The sequence below is a fragment of the Entelurus aequoreus genome, linkage group LG15 (genome assembly GCF_033978785.1).
Source record: "Entelurus aequoreus isolate RoL-2023_Sb linkage group LG15, RoL_Eaeq_v1.1, whole genome shotgun sequence".
In the NCBI taxonomy this organism is placed as follows: domain Eukaryota; kingdom Metazoa; phylum Chordata; class Actinopteri; order Syngnathiformes; family Syngnathidae; genus Entelurus; species Entelurus aequoreus.
Window position 1 is genome coordinate 51,596,896 of NC_084745.1, and position 17,621 is coordinate 51,614,516.

Genomic DNA, 17,621 nt, shown 5'->3' on the forward strand with positions numbered 1-17,621 from the left:
CAAATGGCACGGCTGCAATGTTGTTTTTCCCTGGAAAGAAAGGTCAGTGTGGCAAACGGGTTTCCAAGAAGTCGATTTGACAGCTGCAGAATTCGGTTGTTACTCTCCTTTTCGGAAGTCCACCCAAGCCAGCTCTCACGCTTGATTTTTTTCTTCTTCCCCGGGTTGAACGCCATTCGTCTGCAGTCTATTTGTGTGCAAACGGGTGGCTCACAGACGGGGACTAATTGGAAGTGACTCTAGGCCGGGTTCAAGCATTCAGTGTTGGTCTTAGGGTGACACATGAGGTAATACATGTCAGCTTGAGTCAGGGCAAAGCTTGATCTCTCTTTCCCTGTCCGCCTTCCCCAAACACATACACACACCTCAAGACTGTAAGTGCAGTTTGTTTTGTTTACTAAGGACAACGCCTGTTTGTGGTAATAAAAACAATTTTGATTCCGTATGCCGAGAAAGACGTAACGGCAGAGTTTACTGTATTCAGTTAAAAGGTCCAATGGTTTTCTATTCTTTTACCAGGGTTGGATACGTCTCAGAGATCCTGAAAGTGTGTTGCCCTACATTTCAGTAGCATCCAAATGGGCGTTTACTTTCTTAACACCTGTGTAGAGTTTCAAAATAAGACCCTCTGCAGAGGTGGCGTCGAGATATCGAAAGAAGCCATCTAAAGAACATTAGTCCAAGTAAGAAGTTGGTTGGAGTTAGGCCTGGGGTTGGCTACCCAAAATGTTGAAAGAGCCATATCGGACCAAAAATACAAAAAACAAATCTGTCTGGAGCCGCGAAAAATGCAAAAGTCTTATAATGAAGGCAACACATGACGTAAGTGTCTATATTAGCTATATTAGCCTACTATCAAAATGACTTTAAACGTTTCATATAAGTGTTATATTGAAGGCAAAACATGACGTAAGTGTCTATATTAGCTATATTAGCCTACTATCAAAATGACTTTAAAAGTTTTATATAAGTGTTATACTGAAGACAACACATGACGTAAGTGTCTATATTAGCTATATTAGCCTACTATCAAAATGACTTTAAAAGTCTTATATAAGTGTTATATTCAAGGCAACACATGATGTAAGTGTCTATATTAGCCTACTATCAAAATGACTTTAAAAGTCTTATATAAGTGTTATAATGAAGACAACACATGACGTAAGTGTCTATATTAGCTATATTAGTCTACTATCAAAATGACTTTAAAAGTCTTATATAAGTGTTATATTCAAGGCAACACATGACATAAGTGTCTATATTAGCTATATTAGCCTACTATCAAAATGACTTTAAAAGTCTTATATAAGTGTTATAATGAAGACAACACATGATGTAAGTGTCTATATTAGCTATATTAGCCTACTATCAAAATGACTTTAAAAGTCTTATATAAGTGTTATATTGAAGGCAACACATGATGTAAGTGTCTAAATTAGTTATATTAGCCTACTATCAAAATGACTTTAAAAGTCTTATATAAGTGTTATATTGAAGGCAACACATGATGTAAGTGTCTATATTAGCTATATTAGCCTACTATCAAAATGACTTTAAAAGTCGTATATAAGGGTTTTAATGAAGGCAACACATGGCGTAAGTGTCTATATTAGCTATATTAGCCTACTATCAAAATGACTTTAAAAGTCTTATATAAGTGTTATATTGAAGGCAACACATGATGTAAGTGTCTATATTAGCTATAATAGCCTACTATCAAAATGACTTTAAAAGTCTTATATAAGTGTTATATTGAAGGCAACACATGATGTAAGTGTCTATATTAGCTATATTAGCCTACTATCAAAATGACTTTAAAAGTCTTATATAAGTGTTATATTCAAGGCAACACATGACATAAGTGTCTATATTAGCTATATTAGCCTACTATCAAAATGACTTTAAAAGTCTTATATAAGTGTTATAATGAAGACAACACATGATGTAAGTGTCTATATTAGCTATATTAGCCTACTATCAAAATGACTTTAAAAGTCTTATATAAGTGTTATATTGAAGGCAACACATGATGTAAGTGTCTAAATTAGTTATATTAGCCTACTATCAAAATGACTTTAAAAGTCTTATATAAGTGTTATATTGAAGGCAACACATGATGTAAGTGTCTATATTAGCTATATTAGCCTACTATCAAAATGACTTTAAAAGTCGTATATAAGGGTTTTAATGAAGGCAACACATGGCGTAAGTGTCTATATTAGCTATATTAGCCTACTATCAAAATGACTTTAAAAGTCTTATATAAGTGTTATATTGAAGGCAACACATGATGTAAGTGTCTATATTAGCTATAATAGCCTACTATCAAAATGACTTTAAAAGTCTTATATAAGTGTTATATTGAAGGCAACACATGATGTAAGTGTCTATATTAGCTATATTAGCCTACTATCAAAATGACTTTAAAAGTCTTATATAAGTGTTATATTGAAGGCAACACATGATGTAAGTGTCTATATTAGCTATATTAGCCTACTATCAAAATGACTTTAAAAGTCTTATATAAGTGTTATATTGAAGGCAACACATGATGTAAGTGTCTATATTAGCTATAATAGCCTACTGTCAAAATGACTTTAAAAGTCGTATATAAGTGTTATAATGAAGGCAACACATGATGTAAGTGTCTATATTACCTATTATAGCCTACTATCAAAATGACTTTAATAGTCTTATATAAGAGTTATAATGAAGGCAACACATGATGTAAGTATCTATATTAGCTATATTAGCCTACTATCAAAATGACTATGTGTCGCAGGCTGAAGCAAATATTTGTTGACAGAAATGTTGAAATGTAATATTTATTCCACACATTTTTACAACATTATGAAACATTAGTAAATCAGAGGCTACTCAGAAGGTGAGATAACTCCTGGAAATGACTGACTTTTAATGGCCAAAGGTATAGATGTGTGTGTCCAAGTTAAAGGACACGGCAGGCTGTCTTCTTTTTAATAGATTTATTACAATCTTTGGCAAGCTAGGTAATGTTTGCTGTGGTCTGGAACAACATGGCACACAAACAACTATCAGAAATGCAGCCAATATTACATACAGATAATGTGTCATGAGACATGCAATTATAAATTCAATACAAAGAGGATAAAAGTAAAGGATATTAAATTAGCTCAAATATAGCTACAAATGAGGCATAATGATGTAATATGTACATACAGCTAGCCTAAATAGCATGTTAGCATCGATTAGCTTGCAGTCATGCAGTGACCAAATATGCCTGATTAGCACTCCAACAAGTCAATAACATCAACAAAGCTCACCTTTGTGCATTCACGCACAGCATAAAACATTTGGTGGACAAAATGAGACAAAGAAGGAGTGGAAGATTTTACATGTCAACAAACTGTTGCGTCACAGTCCACACTATGGTCCGTCAAAAGTTAAACCTTAATAGCAAAAATGCCGAAACGCCTAATCGGCACATACATCCAAGCTTTTGCGGGCCACGTCACAATGACGTGGGCCTTGAGTTTGGCACCTGGGTTTTAGATGATACTGGTATAGAACTTGGCTACCAAGCGGAAATAGTGACATGGAAAATAATGTCAAGTACGGTAATGGAAAGAAGTGTGTTTGGTTTGGTGTGCCAGAGCGTTGTTGACAGGTTATGCCTTCATAACTACGTCCGTGGAGAAATCCAATCCCCTTTTAAAAATGGCATGGCCAGGAATCCCGGGTGTTTAGCTAAAACGGTGCAAGATGTTGACGGATGGCTGCACAAAGAGACTTTCAAGGGGCTCTGCAAGTCGTAGCAAATGGATGTTTATACCTTAGGTACGTCGTCAGGATCCATAGATCACATTTTCATGGAGGGGGGGGGGATACGTGCTCGCATTCCCCCGGCAAGTTGCAGCTTGCTTCACTCCGCTCTTGTTGAACAGCCAGGTGATTGACGTATAATGTCCCTGCCTACACACATGTACACCTTCTTCTTTTACCTTTTGGGCTGGACAAGGACTTAGAGGTGGATCGCCCGAGTTTCTGGGCCATTGCAACATACTAACCATTGACAACATGCCTTCGGAATTGTAACGTTTCCTCCTTTAAGCTGAGACTTGGGGATGTTTTCTCCTCACCCATTGCTGAATTTAGTGTATAGTTCAACTTGACACTCGGAGCCCCGCCCACAAACGATTGCACTGCAAAGGTAAAAGAGCGTAGTGACAGAATCAATGACTGTCCGTAGGATCCGTGTCCTTGCATCGTCTCTACCACTAGTCTGTGAGTAATAGGAAAGTCTCTGACTGCAGACCACATGGTCATGCTAGCTCGGGGGGTCGGCAACCCAAAATGTTGAAAGAGCCATATTGGACCAAAAATACAAACAAATTAATTAAAAGCCTTATATAAGTGTTATAATGAAGACAACACACAATGTCAGTGTCTATATTAGCTGTATTAGCCTACTATCAAAATGACTTTAAAAGTCTTATATATGTGTTATAATGAAGGCAACATATGATGTAAGTGTCTATATTAGCTATATTAGCCTACTATCAAAATGACTTTAAAAGTCTTGTATAAGTGTTATAATGAAGGCAACACATGATGTAAGGGTCTATATTAGCCTACTATCAAAATTACCTTAAAAGTCTTGTATATGTGTTATAATGTAGGCAACATATGATGTAAGTGTCTATATTTGCTATATTGGCCTACTATCGAAATGACTTTAAAAGCCTTATATAAGTGTTATAATGTAGGCAACATATGATGTAAGTGTCTATATTTGCTATATTGGCCTACTATCGAAATGACTTTAAAAGCCTTATATAAGTGTTATAATGAAGGCAACACATGAAGTAAGTGTCTATATTAGCCTACTATCAAAATGACTTTAAAAATCTTATATAAGTGTTATAATGAAGGCAACATATGATGTAAGTGTCTATATTAGCTATATTAGCCTACTATCAAAATGACTTTAAAAGTCTTATATAAGTGTTATAATGAAGGCAACACATGAAGTAAGGGTCTATATTAGCCTACTATCAAAAATACCTTAAAAGTCTTATATATGTGTTATAATGAAGGCAACATATGATGTAAGTGTCTATATTAGCTATATTGGCCTACTATCAAAATTACTTTAAAAGTCTTATATAAGTGTTATAATGAAGGCAACACATGAAGTAAGTGTCTATATTAGCCTACTATCAAAAATACCTTAAAAGTCTTGTATATGTGTTATAATGAAGGCAACATATGATGTAAGTGTCTATATTAGCTATATTGGCCTACTATCAAAATTACTTTAAAAGTCTTATATAAGTGTTATAATGAAGGCAACACATGACGTAAGTGTAACACTTATATAAGACTTTATAGTCATTTTGATAGTAGGCTAATATAGTTAATATAGACACTTACATCATGTGTTGCCTTCATTATAACACTTATATAAGACTTTATAGTCATTTTGATAGTAGGCTAATATAGTTAATATAGACACTTACATCATGTGTTGCCTTCATTATAACACTTATATAAGACTTTATAGTCATTTTGATAGTAGGCTAATATAGCTAATATAGACACTTACATCAACCCTCTGCACTGCTAATAATAATAATAATAATATTTGACAAGCGGTATACAATGGATGGATGGAGCTAAAATGTTTGGTGACCTTGGTGAAAGATCGTCTCCATGACAACACTGTAGTGGAGACGTGTACAAACTACAGCCCACCGGCCGGCGTCTTCAATTTTGCCCGCGAAAGGACACGAGTTCAATAAACAATTTGGACCGGGAGCTCTGTATCCATATCATTTATATACATCCAGAGGTCGGATTGCGGCCGTCTTGCTGCCATCTGGTGGCCAATTTGTTGTACTTTCAAGAAGATGTAGCACAGCATGTAGTAATATGACCCAATCCAAACAACCTTCCCTAGTCACGGTGCAGAAAAAAAAATCAACCAGAACAAAAAGTCAACACACAACAAAACCTGCTCTTTGAATTTGGTGGATATTGTTACAAAACGTCCAATCAACATGAAAAGAAAATCAAAATGACGCCCATTTAAATCCATTACAAGGCATGATGGGAAAAATGCAAAACACTCTCTTCACATTTACCATGTTTGGCAAATTTTAGCTGCTTGATATTTCTGTTTGATTACACAACTTTAAGGTGGTCGTCACGGAAGTAAACAAGGTAGGAGTCAAATTTCACATACTCTTAATAACATTTTATAATATTTATTAATTATGTACACATTATATTATTATAATAATATGCCCGACATTTCACAAAATTCAATAACCAATTATAATAATAATTAATTATATATCCATTATATTATTATAATTTGCCCAAACTTTCACATCCTTTCAATAACCAATTCTAATATTGATTAATTATATACACATTTTTTTATTATAATAACATCCCCAAACGTCCACATACTTACAATAACCAATTATCATAATTATTAATTATATATAATATGCCCAAACTTTCACATACTTTCAATAACCAATTATAATAATTATTAATTATATATACATTATTTTATTATAATAAAATGCCTAAACTTTCACATACTTTCAATAACCAATTTTAATAATTTGTAATGATATATACATTATATTATTATAATAATATGCCCAAACTTTCACATACTCTCAATAACCAATTATAATATTGATTAATTATATACACATTTTTTTATTATAATAACATCCCCAAACTTCCACATACTTACAATAACCAATTATCATAATTATTAATTATATATAATATGCCCAAACTTTCACATACTTTCAATAACCAATTATAATAATTATTAATTATACATACATTATGTTATTATAATAAAATGCCTAAACTTTCACATACTTTCAATAACCAATTTTAATAATTTGTAATGATATATACATTATATTATTATAATAATATGCCCAAACTTTCACATACTCTCAATAACCAATTATAATATTGATTAATTATATACACATTTTTTTATTATAATAACATCCCCAAACTTCCACATACTTACAATAACCAATTATCATAATTATTAATTATATATAATATGCCCAAACTTTCACATACTTTCAATAACCAATTATAATAATTATTAATTATATATACATTATGTTATTATAATAAAATGCCTAAACTTTCACATACTTTCAATAACCAATTTTAATAATTTGTAATGATATATACATTATATTATTATAATAATATGCCCAAACTTTCACATACTCTCAATAACCAATTATAATAATAATTATTATACATACATTTTATTATTAAAATAAAATACCTAAACTTTCACATACTTTCAATAACCAATTATGACCGTTATTAATGTTATATCCATTATATTATTAGAATAAAATGCGGTCCGCTTTCGGCCCCCTGCAAATTTTGGACACCCCCTGCTCTAGTGGTTTTAAAAATGGGAGTCTCTCACAATTTATAAAACTGAACTGGCGGCCCACCGGTTGATTAGCCCAAAATGACGAAAAAAGAGAGAACCTAAAATGGAACCTTGAGGAACACTATTAGTACAATTGTACTATAATATGTGACGACGGCAGACTGCATCTGAAATAAACGAGAGCACAGGTGTCAAACTCAAGGCCCGGGGGCCAGTTCTGGCCCGCCACATCATTCTTTCATGGGAAAGCCTGGAAAAAATGGGTTTCAATAAAATACTTATTCAGTTTTTTTACGAAATGCATTCGTTCTTTCAATTTTGACAGAAAAAAAAAATGCATATTTTAAACTTTAATATTATCTGATCATGCCAATTATATCATTATATACTGTATTGCAAAACTACTTTTGTGAGATACAAAACAAATAGTTAAATATCTGCTCGTCACCTTTAGTTATGATTTTAAAGCAAGTTATACATAAAAAAAAAATCTAATAATCAAATGCATATGCATTTCGATTAATCATGATTAATCGCAGGTTATTACCCGCATGCAGAATGTAAATTTTTTTTTTTTTAAACGGCCCTCTGAAAGCAGCCATAACTGCGATGTGGCCCTCAATGAAAATGAGTTTGAGACCCCTGAGCTAGAGCAACACCTTAGTTACACAAATCACTGCCAAAAAGGAGAGGACTTAAAGCGCTGCCTTGAGGGACGCCTGAGTTATGTAAATCACAAGTTTGGACCCCAGTGTTTATTGTTTGCTAGCCAGATTAAAATGGCAATGCAAGGATCTGCCAATGTGGTCCAAGTTCCTCTCTGCAATAATGTTTGATACTGAGCATCTTGTTTTTCCTCCCTTCTGCTTCTCTGCAGGGCGACATCCAGCAACTTCTGATCGTCGCCGATTCCAAAGCGGCGTACGACTACTGTGAACATTACAGCCCGGACTGTGACATACCCCACGGGGAATCCTTGCAGGCCCAGCAGGCCCAGGAAGAGGTCAGCCAACCGGGGGAGGGTGGGAGGGAAAGTACTGCTTCTTTTTAACATGTGCATTTTTCATCCTGCAGATGACACACTTTATTTGACTTGCTTGAACAGTTTTAGGTTTTGTACTACTAAGCAGCATCCTTTCTGCCATTCCAGTGTCATTTCATCACCTGGAAATGTTGTTAGTTGGGTAGGGCAATTCTTATTACTGATATTTAAATTGTAAACTATTTAAATGTACTAGAATAGGTTCATTTGGTTTCTAATCAAATTTACATTCTGTTTCTAATATTTTTACGTTTTTCAATTTTTTTTGTTATCAGACCATATTTTCGGTATATTAGATGGAATTTATACCTTTTTTTAGGTAAAAAATTCATCTAAAATTATTAATATGATATTTTCGGTATATTAGATGGAAGTTTTACCTATTTTTAGGTAAAAATTCAATTTTAATATGATATTTTTGGTATATTAGATGGAATTTTTACCTTTTTTTTAGGTAACAATTCCATTTTAATATGATATTTTTGGTATATTAGATGGAATTTTTACCTTTCTTTAGGTAAAAATTTTATCTAAAATGTTTAATATGATATTTTCACTATATTAGATGGAATTTTTTACCTTTTTTGGGGTAAAAATTCAATTTTAATATGATATTTTCGGTATATTAGATGGAATTTTTACCTTTTTTTAGGTAACAATTCCATTTTAATATGATATTTTCGTCATATTAGATGGCATTTTTACTTTTTTTTTAGGTAAATACGCCATCTAATATGACTAAAATAATATTTTCAGTATATTCGATGTAATTTTTACCTTTTTTTAGGTAAAAATGCCATCTAATATGATTAATATGATATTTTCGGTATATTAGATGGCATTTTTACATTATTTTTAGGTAAAAATTCTATCTAATATGACTAATATGATATTTTCAGTATATTAGATGGCATTTTTACTTTTTTTTTAGGTAAACATGCCATCTAATATATGACTATTATGATATTTTCGGTATATTAAATGGAAATTTTACCTTTCTTTAGGTAAAATGTCCATCTAATATGACTAATATGATATTTTCAGTATATTAGATGTAATCTTTACCTTTTTTTAGGTAAACATGCCATCTAATATGACTAATATGATATTTTCAGTATATTAGATATAATTTTTACCTTTTTTTTTGGTAAAAAATTCCATCTAATATGACTAATATGATATTTTCGGTATATTATATAGAATTTTTACCTTTTTTTAGGTAAGAATTCCATCTAATATAACTAATATGATATTTTTGGTATATTAGATGGAATTTATACCTAAAAAAAGGTAAAAATTACATCTAATATGACTAATATGATAATTCGGGTATATTAGATGGATTTTTTTTCCTTTTTTTAGGTAAAAATTCCATGTAATATACCGAAAATATGGTCTGATTACAAGAAAATATGAAACAGTATATGAATAAGAAGACATAATGAACCTTTTTGAGCAATATTCAGACAAGTATTAAATAATATCGATATCCATTAGGTAAAGCCTTCCTCTATTACACACCTGGGCAAATTAAGGCTTCTAATTGAATATACATTCACTTTCTAATATTCAGACAACTTTTTCAAATGTTTTTGTAATCAGACCATATTTTCAGTATATTACATGGAATGTGTACCGTTTTTTAGGTAAAAATTCCATCTAAAATGACTAATATGATATTTTCTGTATATTAGATGGAATTTGTAACTTTTTTTAGGTAAAAATTCCATTTTAATATGATATTTTCGGTATTTTAGATGGAATTTTTAACTTTTTTTTAGGTAAAAATGCCATCTTATATGCCTAAAATTATATTTTCGGTATATTAGATGTAATTTTTACCTTTTGTAGGTAAATATGCCATCTAATATGACTGATATGATATTTTCAGTATATTTGATGGAATCTTTACCTTTTTTTTAGGTAAACATGCCATTTAATATGACTAATATGATATTTTTGGTATAATAGATGGAAGTTTTACCTAAAAAAGGTAAAAATTCCATCTAATATGACTAATATGATATTTTCAGTATATTAGATGGAATTTTTAACTTTTTTTAGGTAAAATTCCATCTAATATACCGACAATATGGTCTGATTACAAGAAAATACGAAAAAGTATACAGTATGAATAATTTTACCCTTCGCGTTCATATTTCGCTGTTTTTATTTTTTATTTTTGTTGAGTTTAAAATATGTGGATGGAGAGGGGGTGTGACGTTCACATGTTGTCAATATTCAGTGTTTTATCCTTCATAGTTAATATTGTAAACCCCACATTCTTTATTTTCATGTGGTGTCTCATTCAGTAAAAAAAAATTAAATTCCATTCCGTATTTTAAGGCAGTCTATCATAACGTTTTTAGCATTCAATCAGACATTACTGTGAGGTTTTGTATAGATATACCGGACCCCAGACACATTTTTTTCTCTAAATTTGGCCCTCCGAGGCAAAATAATTGCCCAGTCCTGTTCTATTAGAACTAAAACTCTGAATATAAGAAACTGAACTGTATGTTTATATGTATAAAATGTATATCCTTTACATTATTGTCATTGGAGACTTTAAACCGGAGGCCTCAAGCGCTTCGTCGTTGAGTGTAATTTAGCGGCTAGCTATAGTTAAATCAAATGTGGCGATCTAGAATCCCAATAGAAAGAAAGCTAACTGCAATAATGGTGCAGACACGAAACAATCACACATTGGCCGACACAAAGAGCAACTTCCTGTAAGCAAGCGGAAGTGGAAAACAGTGTCAAAATACAGCGTTTTTACATTCAAATGTACATTTATAATGACTTAAAGCTCAAGGTGACGGTAGCTGCTGGTAAAAGGTCACAAATTTAGTCATGTGGTTAAAACGTGATGACAAGTTTATTCCGCTGAAAAATAGGACAACATATGTGTATATTATGAAGGACAAAACACGGATGACCACACCAACATTTAAACAGGCAGTTGCACTATTTAGTATTTGGTGTTGATTCTTTTCTTCAGTGTTGTGCGGCCACAAACAATCGCTTGGCCTAAATATACCCGCACGGCATTCCACACCTCGATGATGTCATAGCGTGGGACCTCTGTCAGCTGTCAAAGCCTAGATGTGCACGCACATGTACATGCTTGTTTTGGTGTACCTTGTCTGGGTGTGTAAGACCCTTAAAGAACGTCAGGTTAGATCGCTCCCATCTCTGTTTAATCTCCTTCTTTCCCTTAATTGCCTTTTCTCATACTTGAAGGATGCGTTGCAAAGCTTAATTAACCACTCTTTTAAGTCTTATATGTTCATGAGTGAAGTTATTAAGTGCATGATTGTGACATACAGTATGTGGTTAAAATTCATTTATTTACTCACCGATTTAAATATGCATCCATGCAATTATTATCAATTATTATAGATATTATTATTATTATTATTATCATCGTATGTATGTATATATATATATGTATATATATATATATATATATATATATATATATATATATATATATATATATATATATATATATATATATATATATATATATATATATATATATATATATATACATATATATATATATATATATATATACATACATACATACATACATAGATAAATATATAGCTATATACATATGTATATGCATATATACATATATCCACATGCATATATACATATCTATACACATCTATTTATACATACATACATACATATATATATATATATATATATATATATATACATATATATATATATATATATATATATATATATATATATATATATACACATATACATATATACACAAATATACATATACATTTATATATATATATATATATATATATGTATATATACATATATATACACATTTATATACATAGATATATACACATATACATATATACACACATATACATATACATTTGTACATAGATACATACATATATACACACACATATGCATATATATTCATATATATATATATATATATATATATATATATATACATATATATACACATTTATATACACACATATACATATACTTTTGTACATAGATATGTACATATATACACATATATACATACATATGTACACACACATATGCATATATATTCATATATACACACATTTTATATCCTGTACATATATTCAGTACACACACATATATATATATATATATATATATATATATATATATATATATATATATATATATATATATATATATATATATATATATATATATATATATATATATATATATATATATATATATATATATATATATATATATACATATACATATAGATGTATATATATACATATAGATGTATATATATATACATAATACATACATATATCCACAAGCATATACCGGTATACATATCTATACGCATACATCTGTTTATACATACACACATACATATATACATACATATACAGCTATATATATATATATATATATATATATATATATATATATATATATATATATATATATATATATATATATATATATATATATATATATATATATATATATATATATATATATATACATATACATTTACATACATTGATACATATACATGTATACATAGATATATACATATATACACATATATGGGTGTATATATGTGTGTATATATACATTTATATATATATAGATAAATATATGTGTATATATATATATATACACAGTATATATATATATATATATATATATATATATATATATATATATATATATATATATATATATATATATATATATATATATATATATATATATATATATATATAAGGACTAAGGACTTTTTATGTCGATTTCCCTCATCCCTTTGAGCATGCTGATTGCAGGCTTTCAACCAGAAAGTTCCATTACAAATATACCTTAAATGCAGCTTTGGCACGTTTCCTGTTGCGTTTTCTAAAACAGCCCCTCTGTTTTGAGGCAAATGGCAACAGAGCTCGTTTTCGCCATATTTAGATGCTTCTCCCGTAACCCTAATGATCTAATATTGTCTATTACAAATGCAGTGGCATTTAATCCAAAATGTGTACTAATATTCATTCACACACGACGAAACCATTTGCCATTAACTGATAACATGCTGGAGGTGATTTGCAGAATCATCGTCTCACTCTGCATCCTTGTTGCTATGTTAACGTCTTCATCCCGCCCTTTCTCCCCTCTCCCTCTCTCTCTCAACATCCGTAGTACACCACTGATGGTTTAGACTACTCTCAGTTCTATGATTATGCCGAGGGAGCCGCAGACATCGTTCCCACTGACGACGAGTATACCGAGCCGCAGGTAAATGTCAGAAGGACCAGAAATTGTGCCGTCGGTTCATCCCCGAGTGTGTCTCCTGTGTTGTCTGCGTCTCCGTGTTGTGTTTACATGCACATTGGAAGTGGAAATAGGGTCGAGATTAGAAAATAGTCTGATCCAATACAAAAGCTGCCTTTACGTACTGTATTTTCCGGACTATAAAATCCTTTTTTTCCTCGAAACTCGACAACCATATTCAGTCAAAGGCTGGACTCCAGGGATGGGGTCCAGACTGAAAAAAAAACTCATAGCCAGATGACACATAAACACATTACATAGAATCAACAAGACTTGCAACAGTGGTAGGGAGTGGGAGCTATGGAAGCTGTAGTTTCAATAGGTAAGAAAAGTATTTTTTGCATAATAGGCCAAAAACATGTGCTTAAAGAAAAAAACAAAAAACATTGTAGAGCGAAGAACTACCGTATTGCTCTTCTCAACGAGCAGCGGGTCCTGCCTTGGGCCCCTCCACCTCAAAAAGCAGCATAAAGAAATGACGTGCATCGTTACCAATTAGTTGATGACGTCGCGTAACCATTCCCAACCCACACCTACAAATAGATTGCAGTCCTGTGGTAAACGCTGCTAGATTATTTTTAGTCTGATCCAATACAAAAGCTGCCTTTACGTACCATATTTTCCGGACTATAAAGCGGACTTAAAATCCTTTTTTTCCTCAAAACTCGACAACCATATTCAGTCAAAGGCTGGACTCCAGGGAGGGGGTCCAGACTGAAAAAAAACCTAGTAGCCAGATGACACATAAACACATTACATAGAATCAACAAGACTTGCAACAGTGGGAGGGAGTAGGAGCTACGGAGGCTGTAGTTTCAATAGGTAAGAAAAGTAATTTTTGCATAATAGGCCAAAAACATGTGCTTAAAGAAAAAAACAAAAAACATCGTAGAGCGAAGAACTAACGTATCACTCTTCTCAACGAGCAGCGGGTCCTCCCGTGGGCCCCTCACCCTCAAAAAGCACTCACACCAAGCATAAAGAAATGACATGCATCATTACTAATTAGTTGATGATGTCGCGTAACCATTCCCAACCCACATCTACGATTAGATTGCAGTCCTGTGGTAAAAACTGCTAGATCATTTTTAGTCTGATCCAATACAAAAGCTGCCTTTACGTACCGTATTTTCCGGACTATAAGGCGCACTTAAAATCATTTTTTTCCTCAGAACTCGACAACCATATTCAGTCAAAGGCTGGACTCCAGGGATGGGGTCCCGACTGAAAAAAAACCTCGTAGCCAGATGACACATAAACACATTACAAAGAATCAACAAGACTTGCAACAGTGGGAGGGAGTAGGAGCTACAGAGGCTGTAGTTTCAATAGGTAGGAAAAGTTGTTTATGCATAATAGGCCAAAAACATGTGCTTAAAGAAAAAAAAATATCGTAGAGCGAAGAACTACCGTATCGCTCTTCTCAACGAGCAGCGGGTCCTGCCGTGGGCCCCTCGCCCTCAAACAGCACTCACAACCAGCATAAGAAAATGACGTGCATCATTACCAATTAGTTGATGACGTCGTGTAACCATTCTCAACCCACATCTACAAATAGATTACAGTCCTGTGGTAAAAACTGCTAGATAATTTTTAGTCTGAGCCAATACAAAAGCTGCCTCTACGTACCGTATTTTCCGGACTATAAGGCGCACTTAAAATCATTTTTTTCCCCGAAACTCGACAACCATATTCAGTCAAAGGCTGGACTCCAGGGAAGGGGTCCAGACTGAAAAAAAACCTTGTAGCCAGATGCACATAAACACATTACATAGAATCAACAAGACTTGCAACAGTGGGAGGGAGTGGGAGCTACGGAGGCTGTAGTTTCAAGAGGTAAGAAAAGTTGTTTTTGCATAATAGGCCAAAAACATGTGCTTAAAGAAAAAAAAAAAAAACATCGTAGAGCGAAGAACTAACGTATCGCTCTTCTCAAAAAGCAGTGGGTGCGGCCGTGGGCTCCTCCCCCTCAAAAAGCAGCATAAAGAAATGACGTGCATCGTTACCAATTAGTTGATGACGTCGCGTAACCATTCCCAACCCACATCTACGATTAGATTGCAGTCCTGTGGTAAACGCTGCTAGATCATTTTTAGTCTGATCCAATACAAAAGCTGCCTTTACGTACCATATTTTATGGACTATAAGGCGCACTTAAAATCCTTATTTTTTTACCTCGACAGTGCGCCTTATAACCCGGTGCGCCTAATGTATGGAATCATTTTGGTTGTGCTTACCGACCTCGAAGCTATTTTATTTGGTACATGGTGTAATGATGAGTGTGACCAGTAGATGGCAGTCACACATAAGGTATACATGTAGACTGCAATATGACCCAAGTAAACAAGACCAACATTTGATATGTTCCATTGGAAATATAGAACATAACACACGGCCCTCAAAAATCTATCAACATGTTTTAGTAGGACTTTGGTAAGCTATGAAGCCACACCGCTTGATGGATTGTACTGTGCTTCAACATAGGAGTATTATTATGGTGTGTGTATAAGGTAAGACATATTATCTGGCGTTTTGTTTTGCAATATTATGAAAAAGCAACTTTTCTTACCTTCTGGAACCTGCTTATTTGTATTTGAGATCTGCATAAGTCCTGAAAATTTGCGCGTGTCCACCTTTGTAGTCCGTACCGCACCCGTAGTCAATAAGCTTCTTCTTTTTCTCTATCTTCATGTTATGGGACATTCATCCTTCGCTGTTGCCATTTCTAATATAAAGTAGTGTAAAGTTCTTACTTATATCTGTCAGTAAACTCGCCATGAAAGCACTAAAACATACCGGTATAGTGCGTTTACATTATTCACCCAAGGAACTTTAGTTATTAGAGAGTTCCGGTCAGACGGTTTTTCACACATTTCCAGCGTTGTTGTTGCACTAGTGAGCCCTATGGTCCGGAAAATACGGTAAATTATATTGCCAGGTTTCAATCAGTCAATCAATCAAATTATATTTATAAAGCCCTTAATCACAAGTGTCTCAAAGGGCTGCACAAGCCACAACGACATCCTCGGCTCAGATCCCACATCAGAGCAAGAAAAAACTCAACCCAATGAGAACAACAAGAAACTTTGGAAGGGACCGCAGATGTGGGGACCCCCCTGGGCGACCGGTGTAACGGATGCCAAGTCACGCACAGGCATCCTCCATAAAGGGATACACCCCTACCAGGAGGATTGTCATACTCATTCGAGTGACCGCCAAGAGAGTAAGAGAGAGGATGCCAAGTGGATACGGTTAAATTGTGGGAGTCCAGTCCATAGTGGTGGACTGATGCATAAGGAGTGGTCCACCCCAGGTCCCGGCTTCATGTGAAAGACTATTATGTTAGATAGACTATGGACTGGACTCTCACTATTATGTTAGATCGACTATGGACTGGACTCTCACTATTATGTTAGATCCACTATGGACTGGACTCTCACTATTATGTTAGATCCAATATGGACTGGACTCTCACTATTATGTTAGATCCACTATGGACTGGACTCTCACTATTATGTTAGATCCACTATTGACTGGACTCTCACTATTGTGTTAGATCCACTATGGACTGGACTCTCACTATTATGTTAGATCGACTATGGACTGGACTCTCACTATTATGTTAGATCCAATATGGACTGGACTCTCACTATTATGTTAGATCCAATATGGACTGGACTCTCACTATTATGTTAGATCCACTATGGACTGGACTATCACTATTATGTTAGATCCACTATGGACTGGACTCTCACTATTATGTTAGATCCACTATTGACTGGACTCTCATTATTATGT

The 17,621-nt window shown here is 33.1% G+C and overlaps 1 protein-coding gene across 1 annotated transcript in view; it reads left to right on the plus strand.

Annotated features, from left to right (window-relative positions):
- col11a1a (collagen, type XI, alpha 1a) overlaps positions 1-17,621 on the plus strand; it is a 201,585-nt gene that overhangs the window by 69,485 nt on the left and 114,479 nt on the right. The window contains 2 exon segments of the mRNA XM_062021721.1: positions 8,313-8,438; positions 13,692-13,787. Coding sequence (XP_061877705.1) covers positions 8,313-8,438; positions 13,692-13,787 — 222 coding nt within the window.